The following is a 23,745-nucleotide window of genomic DNA, read 5'->3' on the forward strand; positions in this document are numbered from 1 at the left end:
CTCCCATCTCAAAATCCCTAATTTAATCACTTCTGCAAAGTCCCTTTCACCATGTAAAGTAAGTAATATATCCACAGGTTCCTGAGGTTAGGATTTGGACGGTTTGGGGGTGGCATTATTCTATCTACCACAGGAGGTATCACAAGGCCCAGCCAGTCCCAAGAGCAGAAAGTCTGACGTAGAAATTCTCTTTGGAAAAGTGTGAGAACACATTTGCCAGAAACAGAAAAGAAAAATGGATGTAGGTTAAGAGTAGCGCTTTATGGTGAGTGAGGAGGAGTCTTTTTGAGAGGTTGAGGGGTTGGAAAGGGTGGGAAAGATGTGGAAATCCTGCTGCAGAAGGTGGGAAAGCCTCCAACTAAGGAAGAAAAAACAGACTGCTTCCCCAAGGGCTGATCCGAGATGTGAAGGCAGTTTTATCCAAGTAAGATGTGGGATCTGAGGTCACACCAATTACCATGTACATGAAAATGACACTAAACACACTGCCATGATAGCTGTCTAAATTTTTAATTCAGAATTTGCGAACAAACCAAACAATGACATCAGAATTAAAGGAATTCTGCCACCTCCTTTTTGTTATGCCATTGTTTTTCTTTTTCCATGATTCCTATAAGAAACCTCACACTAATGAGGCTAGCATAAGGAGTGGGGAAAGGAGATGAACCACAGACCGCATTGGAAATAAACCAAGAAATAAGAAAAAACAATCCCTGCCCAAACGAACAACGATGGTGAAAAAACTGCACCAGCGAAGGGTCTATATACTGAGTTTAAATGTTTTCAAGGACAGAACATGAAATCTGATAAGATCTACCAGCTGCTTCTCTTTTCTAAGACATTTGCCCAGGAGACAGCTACTGAAGCTTGGGTGTATTTCTTTCTTGCTGTGTCATACAATGTTCCTTTCCCCTCCCCCCTCCATGCTCTCCTGCTGTTTTATCAGTATGTGTGCGTGTGTGTGTGTGTGTGTGTGTGTGTGTGTGTGTGTGTGTGTGTGTGTGTGTGTGTGTGTGTGTGTGTATTTGGTTTCTCTCTCCCTTGTGAGAACACAGCCGGCTGCCTGTCTCCTGCTGTTTCTGCATTTCTGACTAGGTTTTTGCTGCCTCTTGCCTCCCCTTCCTCTCTTTCTGCTTAGCTTCTTGTCTTCTGGTAAGTATGACAAACACTCCCCCAAGCCCTGTGAGATGTGGGGTGCGGTTTGCGGTGTTCAAAACTTGCAACTTTGAGATTGCTGGTGAACTGTTGAAGAACTTTCCATTGTTTTATTTATAATTAAAATGTGTTGCTCAGGAACGGATGTATGTGTGATAATCCGCTGGGACTGCCAGAAAAAGTGAAAAATTCTCTCTCAGAGAAGGAAAAAGGCAGGCAATACAGTTTATGGAAGATAAAATTTAGAAATAATTTTTGTTATAAAATTAATTAATCTAGAAAGAGACTATTTAAAAGTAACAGAGTTATTTGACTTGAGGCTACTTTTAGGAATTGAGTTGTCCTATGGTTTACAATAACTCGGTTATTCTGTTTTCAAGTAAAAGTGGAACATAGTTTAAAGGCTATCCATGGGATTAATGTAAAAACACCAACGATTATGACTTCTGATGAATGAAGAATAAAGTTAGTACAATTAAAATGCTTGCATTTAGACTAACCACAATAAAATTCCCATGGACAGTCAGTTTTAAATGCATTGCATCGAAGTTTGGTTTACTTTAGATTTTATTTCATATTAAGAAAACTTTCTAATACTTTAAAACCCACAGATGGATTTGTGCCAATAAATGTTTACTCTTCCATTTGTATTAAAGAGTACTTTCTCCCTTTGATTTTCAAGGATCAAGTGCTAAATGCCATGGCTCCATTTAGAAGAGCTTAAAATAGCTTCTGGCTGGAAGCAGGTGCCATGTGTCTTTCTCCAAGTTTAGCCAAGGCACAAGTTATATATAGATGACTGTGCCCAACGAGAAGGGGTCAAACTAAAGAAACTCCAGTGATGAAGATAATGAAGCTGTTTACTGTATCATTTGATAATAAGGTTAATGGATTAAAATGGGTAAAAGAAAAAAGTACCTCTTTCTAAGATAATGAGTACTTGGTGAGGGCCACACGTGGGTGGCAGTGTCTGTACATTCAATTTTCTGTTCTTGTTGATGTCTACTGCCCTGAGAACAGGGGGAAGCCACACGATGCATAGAGCAGTATGTTTCTGTTTCTGCTATCATGCCACCACAACAGCAAAACCTGAGCATTGTGAAACTCTGTCATATTGTTACCCTGCTAATTAGCAGCATCACCATTAAATATAATTTATAAATAAAATGCACCATAACTTAAAGTTCTAAGCCAAATCTATTGCAACCCTAGAAATGGTGATAGCCAGAAATCCTGGAATCCTTGATTCAGCTCGTTCCTTATTCCTTATTTCCAAAGAGCTCAAATTATATCTGGATTATTTCTCTACTTCATTTCCTCTCCATTCATTAAACATTGCTATGTCTTAAATATTATTAAGTTATCCTAGAGCTTCTTGACTTAGAAGAGAAAGTTGCTATCTGGTTTTTTTTTCCCCCCCAAAGAAAATCAGTTTTTATTTTGGAACAAAAAAAGTATTATAGAAATTCAAAGAATTATTATTATGAGCATCACCATGTTTCCATACAGTTTGTTAATTTACACTTTCATTCATTCTCTGTCTTATTCCAAAAATGATGTTAACTTGAACCTCAAAAAATCTGTTTTCACCATTAATATTTATATGTTGTTCATCTGGGAAAAGGAGAATACCAGAAGAAAAAAAGTCTCCTGTATCTAGTATAATAATTCATTTATATTAATGTACTCATATTAATCAATTCTTTTTTTATAGATTAAAATAGAACTTAGGAACATTATTATTATGAAAGATTTTAGCAAGTTCAGTGGCTATTATATTAAATACACTTTGAAAGTTAAAATATTTTAACTTTAACATCATTTAAAATTTAAATATTTCAAATGTATGCATCCATGTACTTCCAATGATTGTAAATCTACATAGAATTATATAAAAGAATGGTAACACAAACTGGCTATTCCAAGCAAAGTGACAAAGAGGGTCATGAAAAACAATATCTTGAATTACTCTGTTAATGTCAATAGGAGGAGATATTACTGAAATTTAAAGACCAAAACCAAAAATATGCTAATCGTATGACTTGATTTAGAAAAATGGCTTCCTACTGTTCCTACCTAATTGCTGTATCGATGGTTTGTGAAAGCACATTCATTCTATGTTAGAAACTGTAATTAGTAGGTGCCCGTTTGGATATGCAACTAGATTAACTACATAAAGCCTGACTGTGCTTACCACTAGGTACCACTCCCAGTATGGAGACTAATCACTCTGCACAGCTCTCAGGAGAGCCACAGGCAACACTTTCAGGGGACAGTTCATCGTTACTTAGTCAGAATGGCCTGGAGAAGCAAGATAATCAGGATTCCTCAGTCCCACTCCAAGCACCATCGAAAAAGGCAGATGTGCAGCCTGAAACAGGAACTCGTGACATCTCTGACGAGTTGAATAGGCAACTGGAAGACATCATTAACACATACGGGTCTGCTGTCAGCACAGCAGGGAACGAGAACCCCCCTATAGCCAAGGAGCAACCTGAGAACACAGAACCAGCTGACAACGAGGACAGAGACTGTGAGGAGGCCATTGAAGAAACTGAAAGAGAACCTGTGGCTTCTGGAGAGCCACCCACAGCCAAAGAGCCTGTCAGCAATAAAGAGCAAAAATTGGAAAAGAAAATCCTGAAAGGATTAGGCAAGTACTTATATTCTAATATATGATTTTTCTTTGAATTATTCCTGAAAAGGGCACTTCCTCCAACCTTTACTAAAACTCTTATCTAATATTTGGATTACTACAATAGTTTCCTTCAGGGTCTCCCAATATCTTCTGTTGCTGTACTTGCCCCCAGCCAATTCCCCTCAGTAGAGCTAAAGTGAACTTTCAACATGTTACAAATCTACCCTCTGTCCTCAACGGCCTCTCATTTCTTTTAGGACAAGACCAGAATTCTTGGCATAGTCTTTCAGGCCCTAATGGTCTAACCCAAACTGGTCTTTCCAGCATTTTCTCCCATCACTCTACCCTACAGCATCTGCTTCCTGAACATTCTATTCCTATCACCACCATGACTACTGCTGTCTAATAACGAGTCATTCTGATTTACTCTTTCAGTTATTTGCACCTGCCATACTTTCTCCCTCTCAGGGCTTGTGTACATCCTATTTGCTCTACCTAGAAATCTCTACCTACTCTCCAGTTTATTCCTTCTGGACACTTATCTCATCATTTAGCTCACAAATCAAATGGCACTTTCTTATAGCCTAACCTTAGATAAAGTCTGTTTTCTGTTTCTATTGTATTATGTATCTTTCCTGTCTAGCATTTATCAGCGTTTGACAGTATACATTTACTTTTGTGATTATTTGGTTAATATGTGTCTTCCCTACTAGCTCTTTTATTTTAAGGGCAGGGACTGTGTATATATCAGATGCCTAATGTCTATCTAGGACAATGGATGACACATGCTAGGTGCTCAATAATATTAGTTGTAAGGCTGAATGAATGAATAAATAAAAGGGAAATTATTTAAGGCAAAGCTAGTGGAATCTGGATTTAAACAAAACATAAATATAGGGATGGTTTTGTATATACAAAATGATGTCGATTAGATCACTTAGTAGTATGTTCCATTACCATATAAAATATTTTTATTTAACAAAATGCTTCAGAAACATATCAATTTCAGAATATCAATAATTATAGAAAATATTCTTGCTCTCATTATTTGGTTCAGCAAATATTTGTTAATGCCTAGTCTTTATGAGGCACTGTACTAGGTACACAAAGATAAATAAGTTGTCATGTCTCTAGTCAAGGAGCCCTAGGCATGGAGGAAAATATAGACATATAAACTAATTATTATACAGGATAGGTGCTAAAGCAGGCGTGGGAAAATTGTTAGGAAAGCATGAGGGATCGGTAACACCAAAAATGGTTATGAAAAAACCATTTTTGGTGTTACCGATCCCTCATGTGAGAGAGCTATTTTAGCTACTAGTGGAAATATGTTACTTCATGTGAAAGTCCCTCTGCCTGTCTTTCTTCACGAATTTCCCTGAAATACTCACTACAAACACACCTTCTATGGGAAACTCTCCCTGACATACCCAGGTAGAGTTAGCATCATCTTCCTTAGCTCTCCATTATAGTTTCTGCAGCAATCGTTTGTTTATATGCCTGCCTCTCAAGCTGGATGGAGAATCTATCAAGGGCAGTGATTGTGGGCGTTGGAATCAAAACTGGGTTCACACTCCAGTCATAGGTTATCTACGACCCCAAAAGTACATCCATGCTGGCATAGGACATTACTCTACAATGCTTAAAATGCATTGCTGGCAGGTATATAAACAACAAGGACTAAAAGACACATTCAAATAGCACACGGGACCCACCCAGCAAAAGATTAACTCAGCTAATACCAAGTTCTAACATGCAACATTGGAATCACCTAGTGTTTTAGAACTTTGGGAAAGAGAATAAAGTTGCTCTATGTTAGAGTTATTTTTTTCTTCTCTTTCCAAGGCATCTCAAAATAGCCCCTTTGCAATTGTCAGTGTTAAACTTTCCATAAGACAATACAAAATCACAACTCAGAAGTGAATGATTTCAAGTGTTACTAACCAGTAAAGTTCTTTCACTTTACCACTCTGAAACTACTTCTACATAGGAATGTTTTTGTGTTGTATTGAGGGATAGATATGAAGAAACTAAAAGTAAAGTTAAAGATGACCAATTTTGGTTTCTATTCTGTCTTCTCTGAGTTATTTCAAAATTTGTATTAACCTCATAATTACCAAATAATCAAAAAAAATATTAGAGAAAAAATTCCACAATTCTGCCACTATCTATGAATTAGTAAATTTCATTTGCATGTATTTGACCAGAACTAACGGTTGTGGATCAGAGTGCCCAGGTATATCTACTGTCATTACATGTGTATAAGCTGCTCATCCTTCCATGCCATTCCTCTGAATACCATCAGCATATTCTTTTAATCGCTGTACTATTTCAGCTACAACATGAATTAAAACAATATTTTTAGGCTACTCTAAATATGTAACCATCATTTTAAACCTTATTCAGTTGTCTGCAAGTGATTTTAACAGGCTTCTTGGTCATTTAGCAATTAAATGGCAGTGCACTATCATCTGGACCAATGGTTTTCTAACTTAACTGTGCATTAGAATCAAATACAGAATTTGCCAAAAATGCTGCTTTTGAGCACAGAAATCCAGAATTGGTAGGTCTGAATTGGGGCCAAGTCACCTGGGTGATTTTGACACAAATGGATTATAGAGGCAATAATTCTGATGCTTCAGAAAGAGCTTGGGTAAAATAGAAAGTGCCAGTTGTGATCTTCTTTTAGAAGCTACTTGGAACTTTTATAGAATTTTAGTAAGTCATTCTTCCATACTTGAAGATATATCCTTAGACGTCACTTATACATTGATCAAAGATGAGGTTTTAATTATTGTATGTTTATCAGATAATATTTGCTTTATTGGTATTTTCGAGATGCTGAAATGTTCTCACTCTCTAATATCCCAAATTTTCCACCTTTGAGATATTTGAGATTTTAGCCCAAGTTAAAGTTTTCCTGCTGTCAGAGGTCTCTGATCTTTAGTAGATACAACAATGAAAATCTCCAGTACTGATGGGCATAGCTTACCACGTACCCTAAACTTATTGGAGCACAATACCCTTCTTTCACAGAATACCTCTGAATATTTAAAAAATATTTCTACAACCTAAGCACTCAGGACTTATTTTTCCTTTAGATGATGTATATCCTCCCACAATTAACACACTATACGCCACAGCAGTTGTGGGAGCATTTTAAAATCTCTTTATGTGGTAGAGTCACTTTTTCCTTGGCATCTGAACTGAAAGAAATAAAAACAGATTCCCCATTAGAGAGCACCATGACACATTCTGTTAACATCTAAAGTCTCCCTTTTGCTTTTCCTACTCCATTCTCCAGGGTCACAAGTGTCTTATTAATTATTTCTCTGTCAGCTTTATGTAGGCTGCATAAGCACCACATGGTAATGAGCACAAAACAATGATAAAATATAATATATCTTCCGATGTTTAAGTTGACAACTGATTGAGTAGGAAATCATAGGTCTGAAGCATAAGGCCAGGAGAGAAACAAAGCTGATCCACAGGTCCATTCTAAGCTCAGAATCCATCTAGTCAACCCATTAATTTAGTAGACGGGATAATTGAAGCTTAGAGAATTTTAAAGACTGAAAAAAAAAGTTACTCAACTAGTCGACTAGTTGATGTGATTGTGAGATTAGTCATAAAGAAAGCAAGTCATTAACCTGAAGTCATTAACAGTGCAGAACCAAAGATATATTACAATAATCAGTATGTTGGTTGAGGAGCAGCCACTCAGCTCAGTTAATGGGTTTTGTCTTTCTGGTTACAGGTGAGTTCCAGTTCTACTTTCTGAGGAGAATCTTGAGTAGGACATTGGTATTCTAAAATGTTTTCAGCCTTTTACTTACTTTGCCTTAGAAAGGTCACTTTTTTAGATGGTCTGTTTCGTCCATTTTAGCTTGATTTCTAGTTTCATTCTAACAGAAAAAATAAACTGCTGCTTTGAAACAAATGCTAAATTTTCTAGAAGAGATTGTTGGGGAAGAAGAATCAGCAGAGACTGAAATGTTCGTGAGAAGATTCATAGAGAAGCTAAAACTTAGGCCATCTTCTAAAAGGAGAAGAGGGTTTGGAGAAGTAGATAGAAAGAGAGATAAAAATATGTCCCTAGCAAAATTATTAGTACTCTCTTCTGAGCCAAGGGAAAGGATGTATTCATTTCTTACTATTCTTCCTGATATGTTTCTTTTTTATTATAAGGTTTGCTTTATTTTGTTTTCCCTGGAATCGTCTCCTCATTATTAGATTCAAAAGTTTTTTCTTTTTAAGAAAGTTTTCTTTATAGTTATAGCCTAGAAATTTCTAGTAGTTTGAACACATCATCAACTGACCTAATAAGTCCAGGTCCACTTTCCAAATGAGTGGGAAGCCAAATTTCCAATTACGTATAATAAGGTCATTAAAAAACAAGAGAAATGAAATGTCAGCCAAATGGGAAACAATGTGACTAGAAAATATAGGAAAGGCAGTATTTTCAAAAATGATAATAGTCAATAAAACCACGTAAAACAAACAAAAACCATGACTACGAGAGGTGACAGTGAGGGTAAGAGAATCTTTATACACTTTAAGAGTAAACCAAAACATTTTAGGAAAACAAATATGCCATCCAAACAATGTTATTTTTATTGTTGTTGTTATCTAAATTAAGGTAAAAATAAAGCCATTTCAGTATTGGAATCATCAAATCTCAGAATCCATTTAGTCAACCCACTAATTTTATAGTTAGGAAAATTGAGGCCCAAGAGCTTAAGAGTATGTGAAAAAGATTACTAAACTAATTGATGACAGAGTCAGTTCTAGAACCCAGGTCTCCCAACCTTAGTCTAGCGTGAATTTAATCCTTCCTATCTACATACATGAAATTTATACTATCTTTCCAATCTGCATACATACATTCTATTTACCTTAAAAGATACCTATAGATGGTCAGAAATTGTTTCTATTACACTCATTATCTTTGTGTTAGAGAGAAAACAAAGTTAACATTGAAATATGATTCTAGGTCTAACATTCGAAGACAATATTCACAATCTTTTCCTGCTTTAAGCTTCTCCCAGCACACTTGGAAATCGGGAAGAGCAAAGAGAGGCATACATGTGCATCCATGACCAAATTTTAGCCCCAAAGTTCTAAAATATAATTTTGGAAGAAAAAAAAAGCATAGTTTTGAGAACTCGTTAAATCTACATAATTTGTCACTGAACTTCATATTAACAGTCATCACTATGCTAAAACTTTAAGAAAAACTCCAGTTCACACTTCTATAGCTGATTTCATTGTCTTAATTTAAGAGTTTTAGTTTCCTTGATGTAAAAATAATTCCTTCATATTCTAATAGTTCACAGTCTACAACGATGTCAACAGCCACAGCCATGTGTGACATGTTTGTTCTTGCTGCACCATGGTTCTACTTTCATGTAGACTTAGAACCAAACTGAGCATTCTGTGGAGTGTTGGCTATGTGCCACCTTTAATGGAGACTTCAGGTCTGTCACTGGCTTTCCTTGTGACTAATCCTGCAATCACATTGCTTTAAAATGACACATTGGGGTGAAGGCAGATCATCCTTTCCCAATAAAACGTTCCTGAATAAAGTCGATTTTTCATTTTGTGTCACCAAATGACCCCATTTCCATGTAATTATAACTTCAATCTGAGAAGATGAGCAAATCTCTTTGTTTATTCCCCTCCTCAAAGATAATTCCATATACCACTCCAGTCCAGCAAAATCAATGGAAGTCTAAATACTAAGCTCTCTGATGTCACAAATTTATGTGTCACAAATTTATATGATGTCACAAATTCATCCTGCACTTGCTTTGTTTCAGTTTCTTGGATTGATTGTTAAAGGGAGAAATCATTTTGAATGGTAGATTGATGGTCCTGAGTGTTACCCTTCCATACAAAATGATGGCATATGAGAAGAGACCTCAATGGGTGTGATGATCAAACAAAACAAAACAAAACAAAACAAAAACAACAACAACAACAACAAAAACCCTCTCCTCATAGTTAAAGAAAACAAAAAGGGGAGAAGATATTTAATGCAGGAAGAAAAAGAGAGCCATTGGACTCACTCAAGAGTTTCTCTCTCCCCCAAATGACACATGTAATGGTTTTCTATGTCTGCATTCACACTGTGAGGTATCCTAGCGCACACTAAATGTCACAGGTAACAGGAAGGCCTACCTTTCCTCTAGTCAATCACATAATTGTCTTCAAGACAGCATTCATTTGATTGACACGACACTAATGTGTACTGGTTGGCTTTATTTTGTTCCATTACTACCAACATTTACTGAGCACTTGCCACAGGCCAAATACTGTGCTGGGTCCTGGACCAAATTTGATCAACACTGTAGTCTCTTGCCTTTAACACATGGCACTAAGGACAGCAGTCTTCACGTGGGCACCTTCCACAGACTGAAGACAAGGGTGAAGGAATGGCTTGATCTGTACAATACAAATTCATCCCTGCTGCCAGAAAAATAACTCAAAGACTGGGCCCAGTGGGGGTAGGGCAGCAGTGATTATCAGTTTAAAGGCAGTGTGCTATGCTGCAGGCCATAATTGAAGAGCTGGTTGGGCACCACTCATACCAACTTTTGCCTTATCTCAGGCCATGTCTCTAATATGAACTGACTCACTGGGCAAAGAGAGACAAAACCAGCTGTTAGGAATGAAGTCATTTTTTCTTTCCAAAAAAAAGTTTTCTTTTATTTCTCTAGGTTTCCCTGGCATTAAAATTCCACTTGGGAGTAGAGCGATTTAGAACAAGTAGACAGCCTTGGATTCAAGCCTTGGCTCCGCCAGTACTAATTATGTAACTTTGGACTCTCTGGGCCTTAGATTCTTATCTATAAAATTAACCAGTTATTTGTGTGCTCTTTGAAGCTCCTTCTAGATCTAAAATTCTTTGATGCCATTGGAATTACTAGATTTAGCAAATAAAAACTCAGAGTACCCAGGAAAATTTGAATTTTAGATAAACAATACATAATTGTTTCAGAATAACTATGTCCTGTGTTCTGTATTTTATCTGGCAACCCTAATTCTATGATTTATCTGCCTGTCCAGGATGAAAGTGAAAGTTCCAGCAGAGGGGAAATGCCTATTCTTTGGTAAAAGATTGTTAAAATTGTTAATATTCTTAAGCAGATTTGTATCAGGAAACATGGGTTCTACTGTGTGGCTAGACCTCCCTACCCTGATTAGATAGAGTGATCGTCACCTTTGCACCTTGATAGGACTTTGAAAAGATATGCTCAGTGATAAAAGTAGACCTCAGGGTCCCCTTTATCCCTCCCAACACTCAGCCCAGTGGCTGCTTAGATAAGATTTCTGGGCATCACAGAAAGGCAAACCCAACAGTTTGAGCGAAATAGACAAAGGGAAGAACAATGAGGAAAGAAAAAGAATCCAAAGTTTACTGTCAAATAATCATGAACAGATGAGATTTATGTAGCATAAACTCCAAGTAGGAACAAAAAATGAAACAGCCAACAGAGATTAAGGTCTGGAAGGGAGAAGTGATGGCCCAGGAAGACGAAACCTATAACCAGAAAGACACACAAAGGCCCGTGGGAAAGGCCCTGCCTGTCTTGAGTCCATTTTTTCTCTCTATTGATTTCATTTTCTGCTTGGTAGGAAATATGATCAGACTTATTCTACCCAAACCTCATGGAACGAGTTCACACACAAGAACAAGAAATTGGTTCCCCCCAAAAAGAGAGGAAAGAGGTACTAAAAGAACAACACCATTAAAAAAAAGACAGACTAGTAGGGTGATCACTTTGTGAGTTGTTATATAGATCGCTAATCACTATGCTGTACAACTGAAACTAATACATTATTGTATGACAACTATAACTGAAAAAAACTTATTGAATTTTACAATGTAAATATGAGCAACCAATTGTCTATTGTATTTCAATAAAGCCGGGGGTGGTGGGTGGGGAAAGACAGACTAAACTGTCAAGTTTCTCTGCTTTGGGCTGAAATTCTAGCAACTCCATGTATCAGTGCTGGCTGTTTCATGGTAATCAGACATTTTGATGGACTGTTTTGCTCTTTTTGTTATTTTCAAATTAATGTAGGGAAATGGGTGATTTGTTCTTTCATAAAGTCAGTGTTTTTAATTCTTTTAAACATTTTCAAAATATTCAAAATTCTTTGAACATTTAGAATACATGGAGGGAAGGAGTAACAAAAATGAATTCTTGGGATGAAAATTTGGAGACTAATGTCATAGCAAATATTTGTTGAAACTCTACTATCACCCTGCTACTATACCACTTATTTTCACAAACTTATTCTATAAGGTAGGTGTCATCCCTTTTATAGGGAAAGAAAGTGATATCTGAGGCTCAGATAGTTTAAGTGGCTTGGTCAAGGGTGGCCAAGCTAAAATTCCACACCATATCCTCTGACTTCAGGGTCAGCACTTACTTTTAAAAATGTCTTTACGTATTTTTTTTTCTTTTAAGGTAAAGAAGCTAACCTGCTAATGCAAAACCTGAACAAGTTGCAGACTCCTGAAGAAAAGCTTGATTTTTTATTTAAGAAGTATGCTGAGTTGGTAAGATCTTTAATTCTTTTTGTCAGAAAGATTCAGGTTTCAGTTAGAGCTGAGGAAAGGAGGCTGTTGGCTTTTCAGGTACATCACTATAGACTGTGACCGGTAACCTCAGATGAGCCAAAGCTAGAATTCATAAAAGCAGAATTTTTTTACAGGAAAAAGAAACAGAAAAACTGAGGAATAACAGCAAAAGGGGGAAAGAGGATAGAGTTGGAATTTACTCCACCTTCAAGTATGTATATCACTTAGGGGATAGATGAGAGAATTATAGATAATTAAAATTATAGATATTTTAAAGGTTTTTGGTTGTTTTTTTTTTAAACATAAATACACCCACCATAAAGTCAAACTTTCATTTGGTTCTGTGCCCCAGTTTTTCGAGGGGGTCCCCTCAGGAAGGCATAGAGTTGAGTTAATCCCACCTCCTCAGTTTGTGACAAATTCTCATTTGGTCTTAATGACTTGTTAGTTAATCAGTCAGTCAGTCATTTATTCTCTTTGATCTACATTCCCCTCCTCCACAATGGCAAAGGATTTGACATAGACAGTTTTGTGCCCTGTTCTAGGTCCCCCACATGTGGTCTTTCTCTCAGTAAGTTAGGGCTACTGAGAGGAAGGGAAGCCACTCCCAGACATCAGAGAATCCATGATGTGCATTGTTTCCTCACTGGTACTTCTGCAATGGGCCAGTTGGAAAAGGAGCATTCATTGAAGCCACCCTGTCTGGTCTCCATGAACCCTCACAAATACTTGCTAAAGGAGCAACACCGGAAGTCTGTGTACTACCACAGGGTGCATAGCTAACAGCCGAGAAGCCCTCTCAAGCGAAGCAAGGCAATTTGCTCCTCTCTCATTTCTGCTTTTCTTTCAAGTTTTTTCTCACTTATTTCTTTTGGAGAGCAGTGACAGGAGGGTGAAACTTATATCCACATACAGTGAAACAATTCCTCCAGGCAGTAGTAGGTCGACCTGCTTCTGAAGACGAATTTACCTTGCAGTCAAAAAAGATTAAGGGTCAGAGCCTCTCACTTGCAGGGGCTCCTCTGAGGCCCTGGATGTAATTCTCTTAATTATAATTTTTGTTTTTTATTTTAAAAAAGAGGACCTCGAAAACCAAATAAGCTTCAGGCCTACAAAACTCTCAGGTCCCTGGCTACATCTCATCCCTATTGCTAGAGTAGAGTTTAACAAGTGACTTGTTTTCTTTCATTTTCGCTCTAACTTCAGTCCTGTAATTCCTGTTTGTTCTTTTTTTCTTTTATCTTGACACATCTGTTATGCTGAATTATCATGCAATAGATCCAGAGAAATTCTGAAACCCGAATGACCGGCTGAATGCTTAACTCTGCCAACAATACTTTTAAATTATTTTTTTAATCACATAGACTATGTCATGATAGTATAAGAAAAATGCTGAATACACAACCCCAAAATATTTCTAATCTCATAATCTAAAATACAAACTTTGATTTATCCATCTTCCTTTCCAGTTCTGTTACATATGCAGAGATTTTTTTTATTATAATTACCTTTGTGAGATACAGATACAGTCGACCCTTTGGCAACACTAGGGTTAGGGGTGCTGACCGCCTGCACGGTCAAAAGTCCATGTGTAAATTTTACACTCCCAAAACTTAACTACTAATACCCTACTGTTGACCAGAAGACTTATCAATAACATAAACAATCAATTAAAACATATTTTGTATGTTATATGTGTTATGTATGTATTCTTACAATAATGTAAGCTAGAGAAAAGAAAATGTTATTGAAAATTTTGAGGAAGAGAAAATATATTTATGGAAAAAAATAAAAGTATTTACTGAAAAAATCCATGTATAAGTGGACCTGCACATTTTAAATCCATGTTGTTCAAAAGTCAACTGTAATTGGGTATCTGGTTTTTTGGCTCATATGACAGACATCTTCCCATGTACTGTATAGTCTTCATTAATTATATTTTATAAAAGCTATGTCATTTTCTATTAAGTGGCCTTATCTACTAGTTCTCTAATTATGGGACATTTAGATCTTTCCACTCTTTGTTTTACCAAATATTGCTGCATTACACTATTAAATCACAAATCATACATTAGATTTGTTCCTTCTCTTCCTTTTATGATCTTAGAAAAAAGTTCCAGAATTGGGATTACTAAATTGAAGAGTATGAATGTTTTTAAATGACTGCATTGCTTTCCAAAAGAATGGTAGAAATTTATAAAGCAAGTATCAGTGTATCGATTTTATTGCAACTTATTTAACATTGGCTATTAACCGTCTATGAACAATTTCAATGCCATAATATGTTAGGTGTCAAAAATAATAGTTTTCCAAAAAACATGACCCCCATTCTTATCCATCCATCTTGGCTCTTTTTAATATTTTCCATATCATTTTCCCTTTGCCCCTTTGATTTACCTACTCGTACCAAGGCCATTCATGTTTAGTTTCCAGTGCATGTTCTGTACTTGGCTGGACTGGGCAGCATTCTAGACTAGCACAGGAAGCCATTTACAGTGCTGCGGTCCCTCATCAGTACATCAGAGAAGAACCACATCTTTGGTCTGACCCAAATTTTCTTCATGAACCAAGGCTGTTCACCCTGGTTTCATGGAATTCCCTGCACCTATTCATCCTCTTAGCCAAGCGGTAGCCCCCACAGAGCTTATTTTTCCAGAGATCATACTCAATTCAAGCCTTACTTAGTATACTTTGGCATTCGTATCAGGTCTTATAATAGACTTTAAAACACTAAAGATGATTCTAGAAAAAATAAATAGGAGAAAATTAGCCCCAAAAAAACCTCATTACATTTTCTTTTCAGAAAGGAAAAATTATGAGGAATTTCAATCTTTTACCTGGAGACTAAAACCTATTTCCTTGCTCGCTGATTTGGACATTAATATAGAAAGTATCTAAAATGTAAGTGTTAAGATAGAATAAATTATCATATTCAAAGTTGTGACTCAAACTGCCACTCTAGCTCACTCATTTTTTACAGATTCTGAATCTTGTAATGTTATCTACCATAGTATTCATTAATAAATAAGAATAAATTTATTAATAAATAAGGAAACTTCATGACTAAATTAAAAAATGACCTAGAAAAAATACTTTCAGCAAATTTTCTCAATTTTAATGTAGTTACAACATCACTAATACTATTCTAATTTAGTACTTGGCATTAATTTTACTTTTTTAACTTAATTATAAAAAAGAGAAAACAAGAGAACTTGCAGATAAGAATTGTATACACCTGTTACAATTGTAGAGAAGAATCCTAAATGTACTATTAAGCCACAAAGCCAGCATTACCTGAAATTGACTCAGTTGCAATGTTTTTCATTCCTTAAGAAACCCCATACGCATTCACATAAGTCTGAAGTATTTAAACAAAATTAGCCATACTCTAAAATAAAAAATCATCATAGTTAAGGGTTTTTAGTTAGAACAAAGCAAGATAGATCTAGTTAAATTTTTGATGTGTATGATCTTGCAGTAAAACTACAGCATTGAATGGTCAATGAACAAGCCAAGATTATCTCTTTCAACTCATGAAACACATGTAGAATATCCACTTCCTCATAATCAGATAAATCACATAAGGCAGTGTTCCCCCAAAAGGCACAATTTTGCCCACCATGGGACAATAGGGAATGTCTGTCTGGAGATATTTTGGCTATCAGAATTGAAGGGGGGTGATGCTACTGGCAGCTAGTAAGTAGGGGTCAGGGATGCTTCTAAACAGCCTGTAATGCACAGGACAGCCCCCACAACAAAAAATTATCTGGCCCAAAATGTCAACAGTATTCAGGCTGAGAAACCTTGACCTATGGTTTAATCTTCAAAAGGTAAAGGCTAACTATAATGACAATAATAATATATAAATCTCAAGGAAGGACAGTAGGTCACTTGAAGTCCAAACATAAGCATGAGAAGTTTCACCTGTACCTGATAAACATGGTGCAAAGTGAAAGGACCTCATGCATCCTACAAATAGGAGGTATTAAAAATACATAAAAAAAATCATTGATTTTCCAATTGAACCTCAAGAAAGATATCAATTTTAATAAATATTTATAGTAATATGGACTAGTTTCTCTTGATGCTACTTCTCACAAATTATTAAAAATTGCCCATAAGTATGAAGAAAGAATATCATGTAGGAATATCCTTAACTTAATTTGGCAAGGGTTTATAATGGACATTTCAGTGTGGCAGGAGGGAGGAAGGAAATAAATAAAGATGTGAACTGAAGAAAGTGTAGCAATTCTGTTTATCTAGTTCAGAAAAAAACAAATTTTTTTTAAGATGGAGGAACTGAGATGAGTATCAAGGTTCATGTCATGTGTGCATCTACTTGTACCACTATGTGAGGCGCCAGGAACATTTGGGATCCTGAAGCACCCAGGGGCTCCCCACGAAGAACTATTCCTCTTCATTAGCCAACAAGGTCATTATTAGGATGATCATCTACCTAGCATAAGCACACTCAGGCTCTCAGCAATCCAAGTCGAGCAGAGGAAAAGGCTCTAGACAAAGGGCCATCACTTGCATGTGGCCATACATGATTGTCAGTCTGAGATCCACACTCCTAGAGTATGCTAATCTCTGGTGGCTTCAGGAAGGCTGATCCTCAAATTCTCACCACCTCACTATAATTCCATAAAAATGTTGCCAAATTTAACTGTGCGTACTTTTATAGAACCCCCAGTTAACTTTTCATTTTAGGTAAACAAACAACAATTTTTTTTTAATTTTTATTGTTTAGTAAAAGTATGTCCCATGCAATACTTTGGATATATTTTCACTAAAAAATTATTCATTATTTATTTAAAATTCAAATTTAACTGGATATCCTACATTTTATCTGGCAATCCTACCCCAGAAATTTAGCATCCAGACATAACAAGTCTGGGAGTACATTGGTTTCATTTTCTATGCTGTCCCTGATACTTTAGTTATGGTTGCTGGAGCTGTATGAGAAGAAGTCCCACCTGTGCTCAGCAAAAACAATTGTCATGATATATTGCCAGAAGCACAGAGGATGTGCAGGTAGAGGGAGAGCAGGGCATGTTACAAATACTAGCCATTCACATTGTTGAGTTAAGGAGTGGAAATATCTGAAAATGTGGTGACAAATGTCAATGCTTAGATAACCAAGGGGTACTTTCTCTTCCCCTCCTTTCTCACAACCCACAGACTTCATCTTCTATTTACCAGGAGGCTGCTTTTCCCTTTCTCACTTTTTGAAATAGTTGCTATAAGCTTATTTTGAGAAAGACTATTGAGACCTAAAGGTAAACCAAGCAGGCACACCGTTGACCATTGTCGCAACACAAGGCATTAATTATTATGACTTCTGGCAGTTTATTTATAGATTCTGAGATATGCCTTTCTAATACTGACTGACATCATTAGATAGACTTAAGAAAACTGAAGCTATTTTTAGATCAGAAAAAGAAGATCAAAGTTAGAAGAGATTAGTAATAATAGTGACGATAAGGAAAAACCTGTAAATATTATGCTCTAAAAACTATATCTACAAGTACTACAAAAGTAACATAGATGAGATTACTTTGACTCCAGAGAGACAGTGGTAATAGCAAAAAAATATATATATATGTTTTCAAACAATCAGAGTGATCTTTAGGCATTTCCTCTTTTGCTCCTTTTTCTTATAAACTCAAAAGAGATTTCCGCCATTTTCTTTCACATTTGCATACCCATGTCTAGCTAGATGAACATCGCACTGAGCAAAAGACTTTCAAGCTCCTACAAAAGAAACAGGTACAAATCCAAAAAGAAAAGGACCAGTTACAAAGTGAACACAGCAGAGCTATCCTCGCTCGAAGCAAACTGGAGAGTCTGTGCCGGGAGCTGCAGAGACACAACAAGACACTGAAGGTATGTGTCACAAGAGCTATGTAACATACTTACTTGCATGCTGCATAGTCACAGACTTCTACTCATGAAAGAGCATAAGTTTTAGAATTAGAGAAACTTGACTTCAAATAATAGCCCTGCCACTTGCTCGCTTGCGACCTTCGATAAATTATTTTACCTCCCATAAGCTTATTTCCTCATCAATAAATGAGGATTATACCAATTTCACTGTGTGGTTGGGAAAAAATCAAATGAGGGTACATATGCAAGGTGCCCATATAGTACCTGACACAGAGCAGGCCCTAAGTAAAATGTGTGCTGTTCCCCTTACCTTTTTCTTATATTGAGTCGTTACATTTTATTTTTTAAAGTAGGCTTTACTGCTACTTTTTAAAATGCAAACTTGTAAAAATGCAACATTTTTGGCATGATAATAAAATCTGCATGACATGAAATAAACTGACACAAAGCTAATTGCCACAGAAAAGCAAAACTGAGAGCCAAAATGTCAATAGTCAATTGAAAAAAAAAAAGGAGCTATTTGAAAAAACACTGAAGCTCTTCAGACTTAAATTATTCAATCTAAAAATAATAGACTTCATTCAGTCTGCATGAGTTTCATTAATTACAGCATAAGCCTCTAGCAGTGTGGTTAATTTGATTACATATAGACACTAGCTCCATTCAATAAAGCAAGATGCAAGGCTCTTCAAGATAATACTCCGTGCGTCCACAATCCCCTTTCCAGCTGAAGATCCTAAAGCTTTTGACAAACAAGAATTAATTAGACACCAATATCCCTATGAGAGAGTTATTACTACACATGTTTAAAAGTAAATACTTAAAGAAATAGAGAGATTAAGATCATTGCTGAGTTTGTACAATGAAGCAAGATGAAAAAAAAATAGAAGAGGATAATGGCTCCTCATATTTCAAAATTGTTTTTTTGATATCTGGGAAATGAGAATCTAGTGTGATGAACTCTCTCAAATTATGAGTTGTAGGAGATGGGCTTCTGGCATCTCTTCAGTCACTAATCCAGGTACAACCAAAACCAAGATGAGGCGGGGGCCTGGGAATAGGAGAATCATGTTCAATTCAAGATATTTGTTCAAGTAATAGTGCTCTGTATTTACAGAAATCTCCTGGCTTTCAGGAGTATTATATAGTAAGAAGATAAATTAAAACAGATATAGTGGGAAGCTTTATCAACAAAGAGTTCTAAAGAGTGGAATGATATGGTTTGGTATGTTTGGGTAGCATTTGAAGACAGAATGATGGAAGTGGCAGAAGACACTGTAGGTATACCCACACACCCTCAATAATGGCCTCCAAATATGAAAAATGAAATTATTAAGTATCATGATTATGCCAAGACTTATGCTAAGTGCTTTATATATATATTATTTTATTTAATCTTCACAACAATCTTATGAAGGTTAATATCTCCATTTTACTGAACAAACTGAGTCTCAGCAATCCAAATCTGTTGTCCAAGGCCATACATATTTTAAATGTCAAAATTAGGATTCAAATTCAAAATATTTTCTGATTTCCCTTCTGATTTTTTTCTTTTACCTAGGGATTATTTAGATGTGTTCATTTTTATAGCCTATCAAAGATGGTCTATCTTCATGAACATACTATACGCACTTGGAAAGAATGTCTGTTCAGATATTAAATGTAATGTTTCATAAGTAACAACTAGCTGTAGATCATTTATATCTTTACTGAATTTTTGTCTTGTTGTTCTACCAATTGCTGAGGGATGGAGGTTAAAAATCTCCTAGAATAATTGTGGAATTTTCTACTTCTTTTAATTATGTCAATTTTTGCTTCATGTATTTTGAAGCATTAACATAATGTATATACACAGTTACAGTTGTTATGTCTTCTTGATGGCTTGAATCTTTTATCACTATGAAATGTGATAAAATAATAATCAATAATAATTATCAATAATAATCTTTATCCGGATGTTTACATTATCTGATATCAATATAGTTACTCCAGTTTTCTTACCCTTTTTGCTGGCATGATAGATCTCTTTCAATCTGGATCTTTATATTTAAAGTGCATCTCTCATAGACACCATGTAGTTGGAATTTGCTTCTTTTAATTCTTATAATATCTGCTATTTAATTAGAGTACTAGTCCATTAACATATAATGTAATTGTCATAGTGGCTGGATTTACATCTACAATTTTATTTATTATTTACTTACTATTTTTCACCTCTGTTTTCTGTTCTGTTATTTTCCTCCTTTCCTTTGGATTATGTGAATATATTTTAAATTCCATTTTAATTATCTCTTGGATTTTTAATTATACCTCTGTCCATTTTCAGTGGTTGCTCTATGATTACTATATACATTCTTAACTTTTCATAGTCTGCCATTTAATTAGAGTACTAGTACAATACTACCTGGAGTTAAAACTGTATCAGTTTATATAATATGTAGAAACATTTACTTCCCCCATCTTTAAAGCTATAATTGTTTTAAGTATTACATTTACATACATTTACAAAGCCCATGAGACAGCATTAGAATTTTTACATTAAATACTACATATATTTCTTCTAAAATTAAAAGAAAAACTGTATTTACCTAGATATTTACCTCTTTTGATAATTTTTATTCCTTCTAATTCCATGTGTGTTAGAACTTTTAATATTGTCCCACAGGCCCTTGAGTCTCTCTCCGTGTTGTTCACCAATCTTTTTTCTCTTTTATCTTCAGATTAGATCATTTATATTGGTCTGTCTTCCTAATCACTATTTCCTCTCTCATCTTTATTCTGCTCTAAGTCCACAGTGATAATTAAATTTCATATTTTTTAACTTTTCACTTCAGAATTTCCATTTAGTTCTTTCTTATAGATTATTTTTCTCTCCTGAGATTTCCTATTTTTTCATTTATTGAGATAATATTTTCCTTTATATCAATGAGCATACCTGTTTTTAAATTCTTGTCTGCTAATTCCACATCTGGGTTATTGTGAGAAAGGCCTACTCTGATTATCTCTTCTTTTGAGAATGGATCATATTTTCTTGGTTCTTCATATGTTAAGTCATTGTAGATTTTATCTTGGATGTTGTGGCTGTTATGTTGTAGAGAATATGGATTCTACTATACTCTGAAGAATGTTTGATTTTTTTAAAGCAGGTTATTAACTTTGTTAGAGTCAAACTGCGAACTGCCTCTCTTGGGCAGCAACTCAATCTCAGTTCATTTATTTTCCTTAGCCAGAAGGCTTTGGTTCTGACCTGTATATATGTAGTTCAAGGTCAGCGAAGATTTGGGGCAGAGTTTATTCACAGAATTTATGGCTCTCGCCCTGACTTTCTCTTTCATGGGAATCTCCCCTTACCTTTCAGTAGCTGTAGTTGACTAGAACTTTGTACTATTATTCTTCAAAGATGGTAGGTTTCCTTTGAGAGTTTTACCCATTCCATTCAGCTGCCGATTGCAGTCTCCCTTCAAGCTAAACACTGTAAAAATGGGAAACTTACAATATACCATTCCCTTTTTTACAGGTGTCAACTTCCCTCCAGAATCTGCCCTATTTCATTTACTCTCCAGTGTCTTTAAGTAGTTGTTTTCTGCATTTTGTCCAGTGTTTATAATTATTATCTGCAGAAAGGTCAGCATGGTATAAGCTTCCTTGGTCATACTAGTGAAACAGCCTAAGTATATCTGAATTGAAAATCCATGTGCTAGAAGCTTGGGAAGAAATAGAAAAGGGATGTATAACAGACTCTTTCCACCACCATAAAATTTAACTTTTCCTATTTCTTATGAAAATTGATTCTTCAATGAGTCAAAAACAAACAAACAAAAAACCTCCACAAAACCTCACAATATAGGATAATTTAGAAAAAGGACAAGTGAAAGTCTGGAATATGGACTTATTTCAACAAAATACTACATATATTCAAAGCAATAAATCCAAGCCTCAAATTATGCTGAAAAAGAACTGCCTTGCAAGAGATGAGTGTTGCAGACAACATGAATTTAGTATAGGAATAAGTAGGATATGTTATCAGAATGTCACAGAATTTTAATGTAGAAAGGCCTATAAGAATCATCTAGTCCAAGCTACTCAAATGTCTATGCGTAAATTAATAATCCATTAATTCATTAAATAAACATTTACTGAACACCTATGAATCACTGCCAGACACAGCACCAGTTCTAAGATGTACAATGATGCTTGCAAAGTTTGTATTCTTAGGTATGTCAGAGTTTGTCCGTCAATCTTCTTTGCATTATTAATTTTCACTTTGAATAACATCCTTGATAAAGAAAAATTTATCTCACTGTCCAAATGATTGTATTTTCTTTATGAATTTACTCAAATTTCATAAGATTGTGCTAGATTTATTTTTTTCTCATTGAAAAACAACGCAATGTAAAATACAACATGCCATTTCGTGGGCCAAGAATGTGTATGACATGTATTGAATGCTATCATAACATCTATACCTTCTTTCTGTAGCCAGTTGCCAGTGATAAATTCAGAGTTGCTGGATAGCATGAGACAGTTCTTGCATTTACTCATTTATTTATGGGTGGAATAGTTATAAATGTAAATGGCATTCAGATTATGATCTATAATTCTTTGACTAGGAACTTGTTGACTTCTAAACTAATCAGGAGCAATGAAGAAACAATCACTATCATATGTAGATTCAATTTCTCTTAACAAATGGTCATAATCATTTTTAATGTTTTTAATGAAATATGTATAATAAGAGTTAGCATACAAATTTCAGGGAAATAAGATCTATGATAGTTAATTTCTCCAGATTAAGAAGTACAGATATCTTACATAATATCCTTAAGATATTGTCACTCATGAAATGTTTATACCATAAATGAATTATGATTCTGATATCAGGAATCATATTAGAGTTAGAAATTATGTAAATATTATAGAGGAAAGAGGACACTTAATGATAAATTAAAATATTTCCAGAGCATATATTTTCAGCATCAGTTTTTATTCTGATCACATTATTCTACTATCATAATAAAGATTTGCACAATTACTTCTGTTTTAATTATTTCTTTTTTAAAATCCTATTACATAATTTGATTGCAGTAGGCAACTAAATGCAGTATAATTTTACTTGCCAACAATGAAGCAAGCTTTCATAATAACAATTAATGAGAACTGCAAGGAATCCTAAAATGTCTGTATCACTGTCAGCAGTGTCTCTATCTTTGGTATGATGTAGCAAGATTAAACCCTTTATTCTAAAAGAATGAAAGGAACAATTACAAAGCAAACAATTCTCAATATAGATATGGGAGAAATTTGGGTACATTATTAGTAGTTAGCAATGAAGGAGGGTTTTGATTTAGGAGAAAAAAGAACAGAAATGATATAAAAGTTAATTTCCAATTCTTGAATGTTAACAAAGCAGAAGAGGGGGAAATTAAATGTTTCATTTTAGAATTAAAGAAGATTTGAAACTTAATATTGCTTTCAG

General features: G+C 35.2%; 1 protein-coding gene across 1 annotated transcript in view; it reads left to right on the forward strand.

Annotated features, from left to right (window-relative positions):
- The first annotated feature begins 1,005 nt into the window (after positions 1 to 1,005).
- The window catches only part of TXLNB (taxilin beta), a 41,729-nt gene continuing 18,989 nt past the window's right edge, over positions 1,006 to 23,745 (forward strand). Inside the window, exons 1-4 of the mRNA XM_039869752.1 lie at positions 1,006 to 1,152; positions 3,356 to 3,808; positions 12,271 to 12,362; positions 18,099 to 18,269. Coding sequence (XP_039725686.1) covers positions 3,370 to 3,808; positions 12,271 to 12,362; positions 18,099 to 18,269 — 702 coding nt within the window. The 5' untranslated portion in view covers positions 1,006 to 1,152; positions 3,356 to 3,369. The remainder of the gene's footprint in view (positions 1,153 to 3,355; positions 3,809 to 12,270; positions 12,363 to 18,098; positions 18,270 to 23,745) is intronic.

The sequence above is a fragment of the Pteropus medius genome, unplaced genomic scaffold, assembly GCF_902729225.1.
Source record: "Pteropus medius unplaced genomic scaffold, Ma_sr-lr_union100, whole genome shotgun sequence".
In the NCBI taxonomy this organism is placed as follows: Eukaryota; Metazoa; Chordata; class Mammalia; order Chiroptera; family Pteropodidae; genus Pteropus; species Pteropus medius.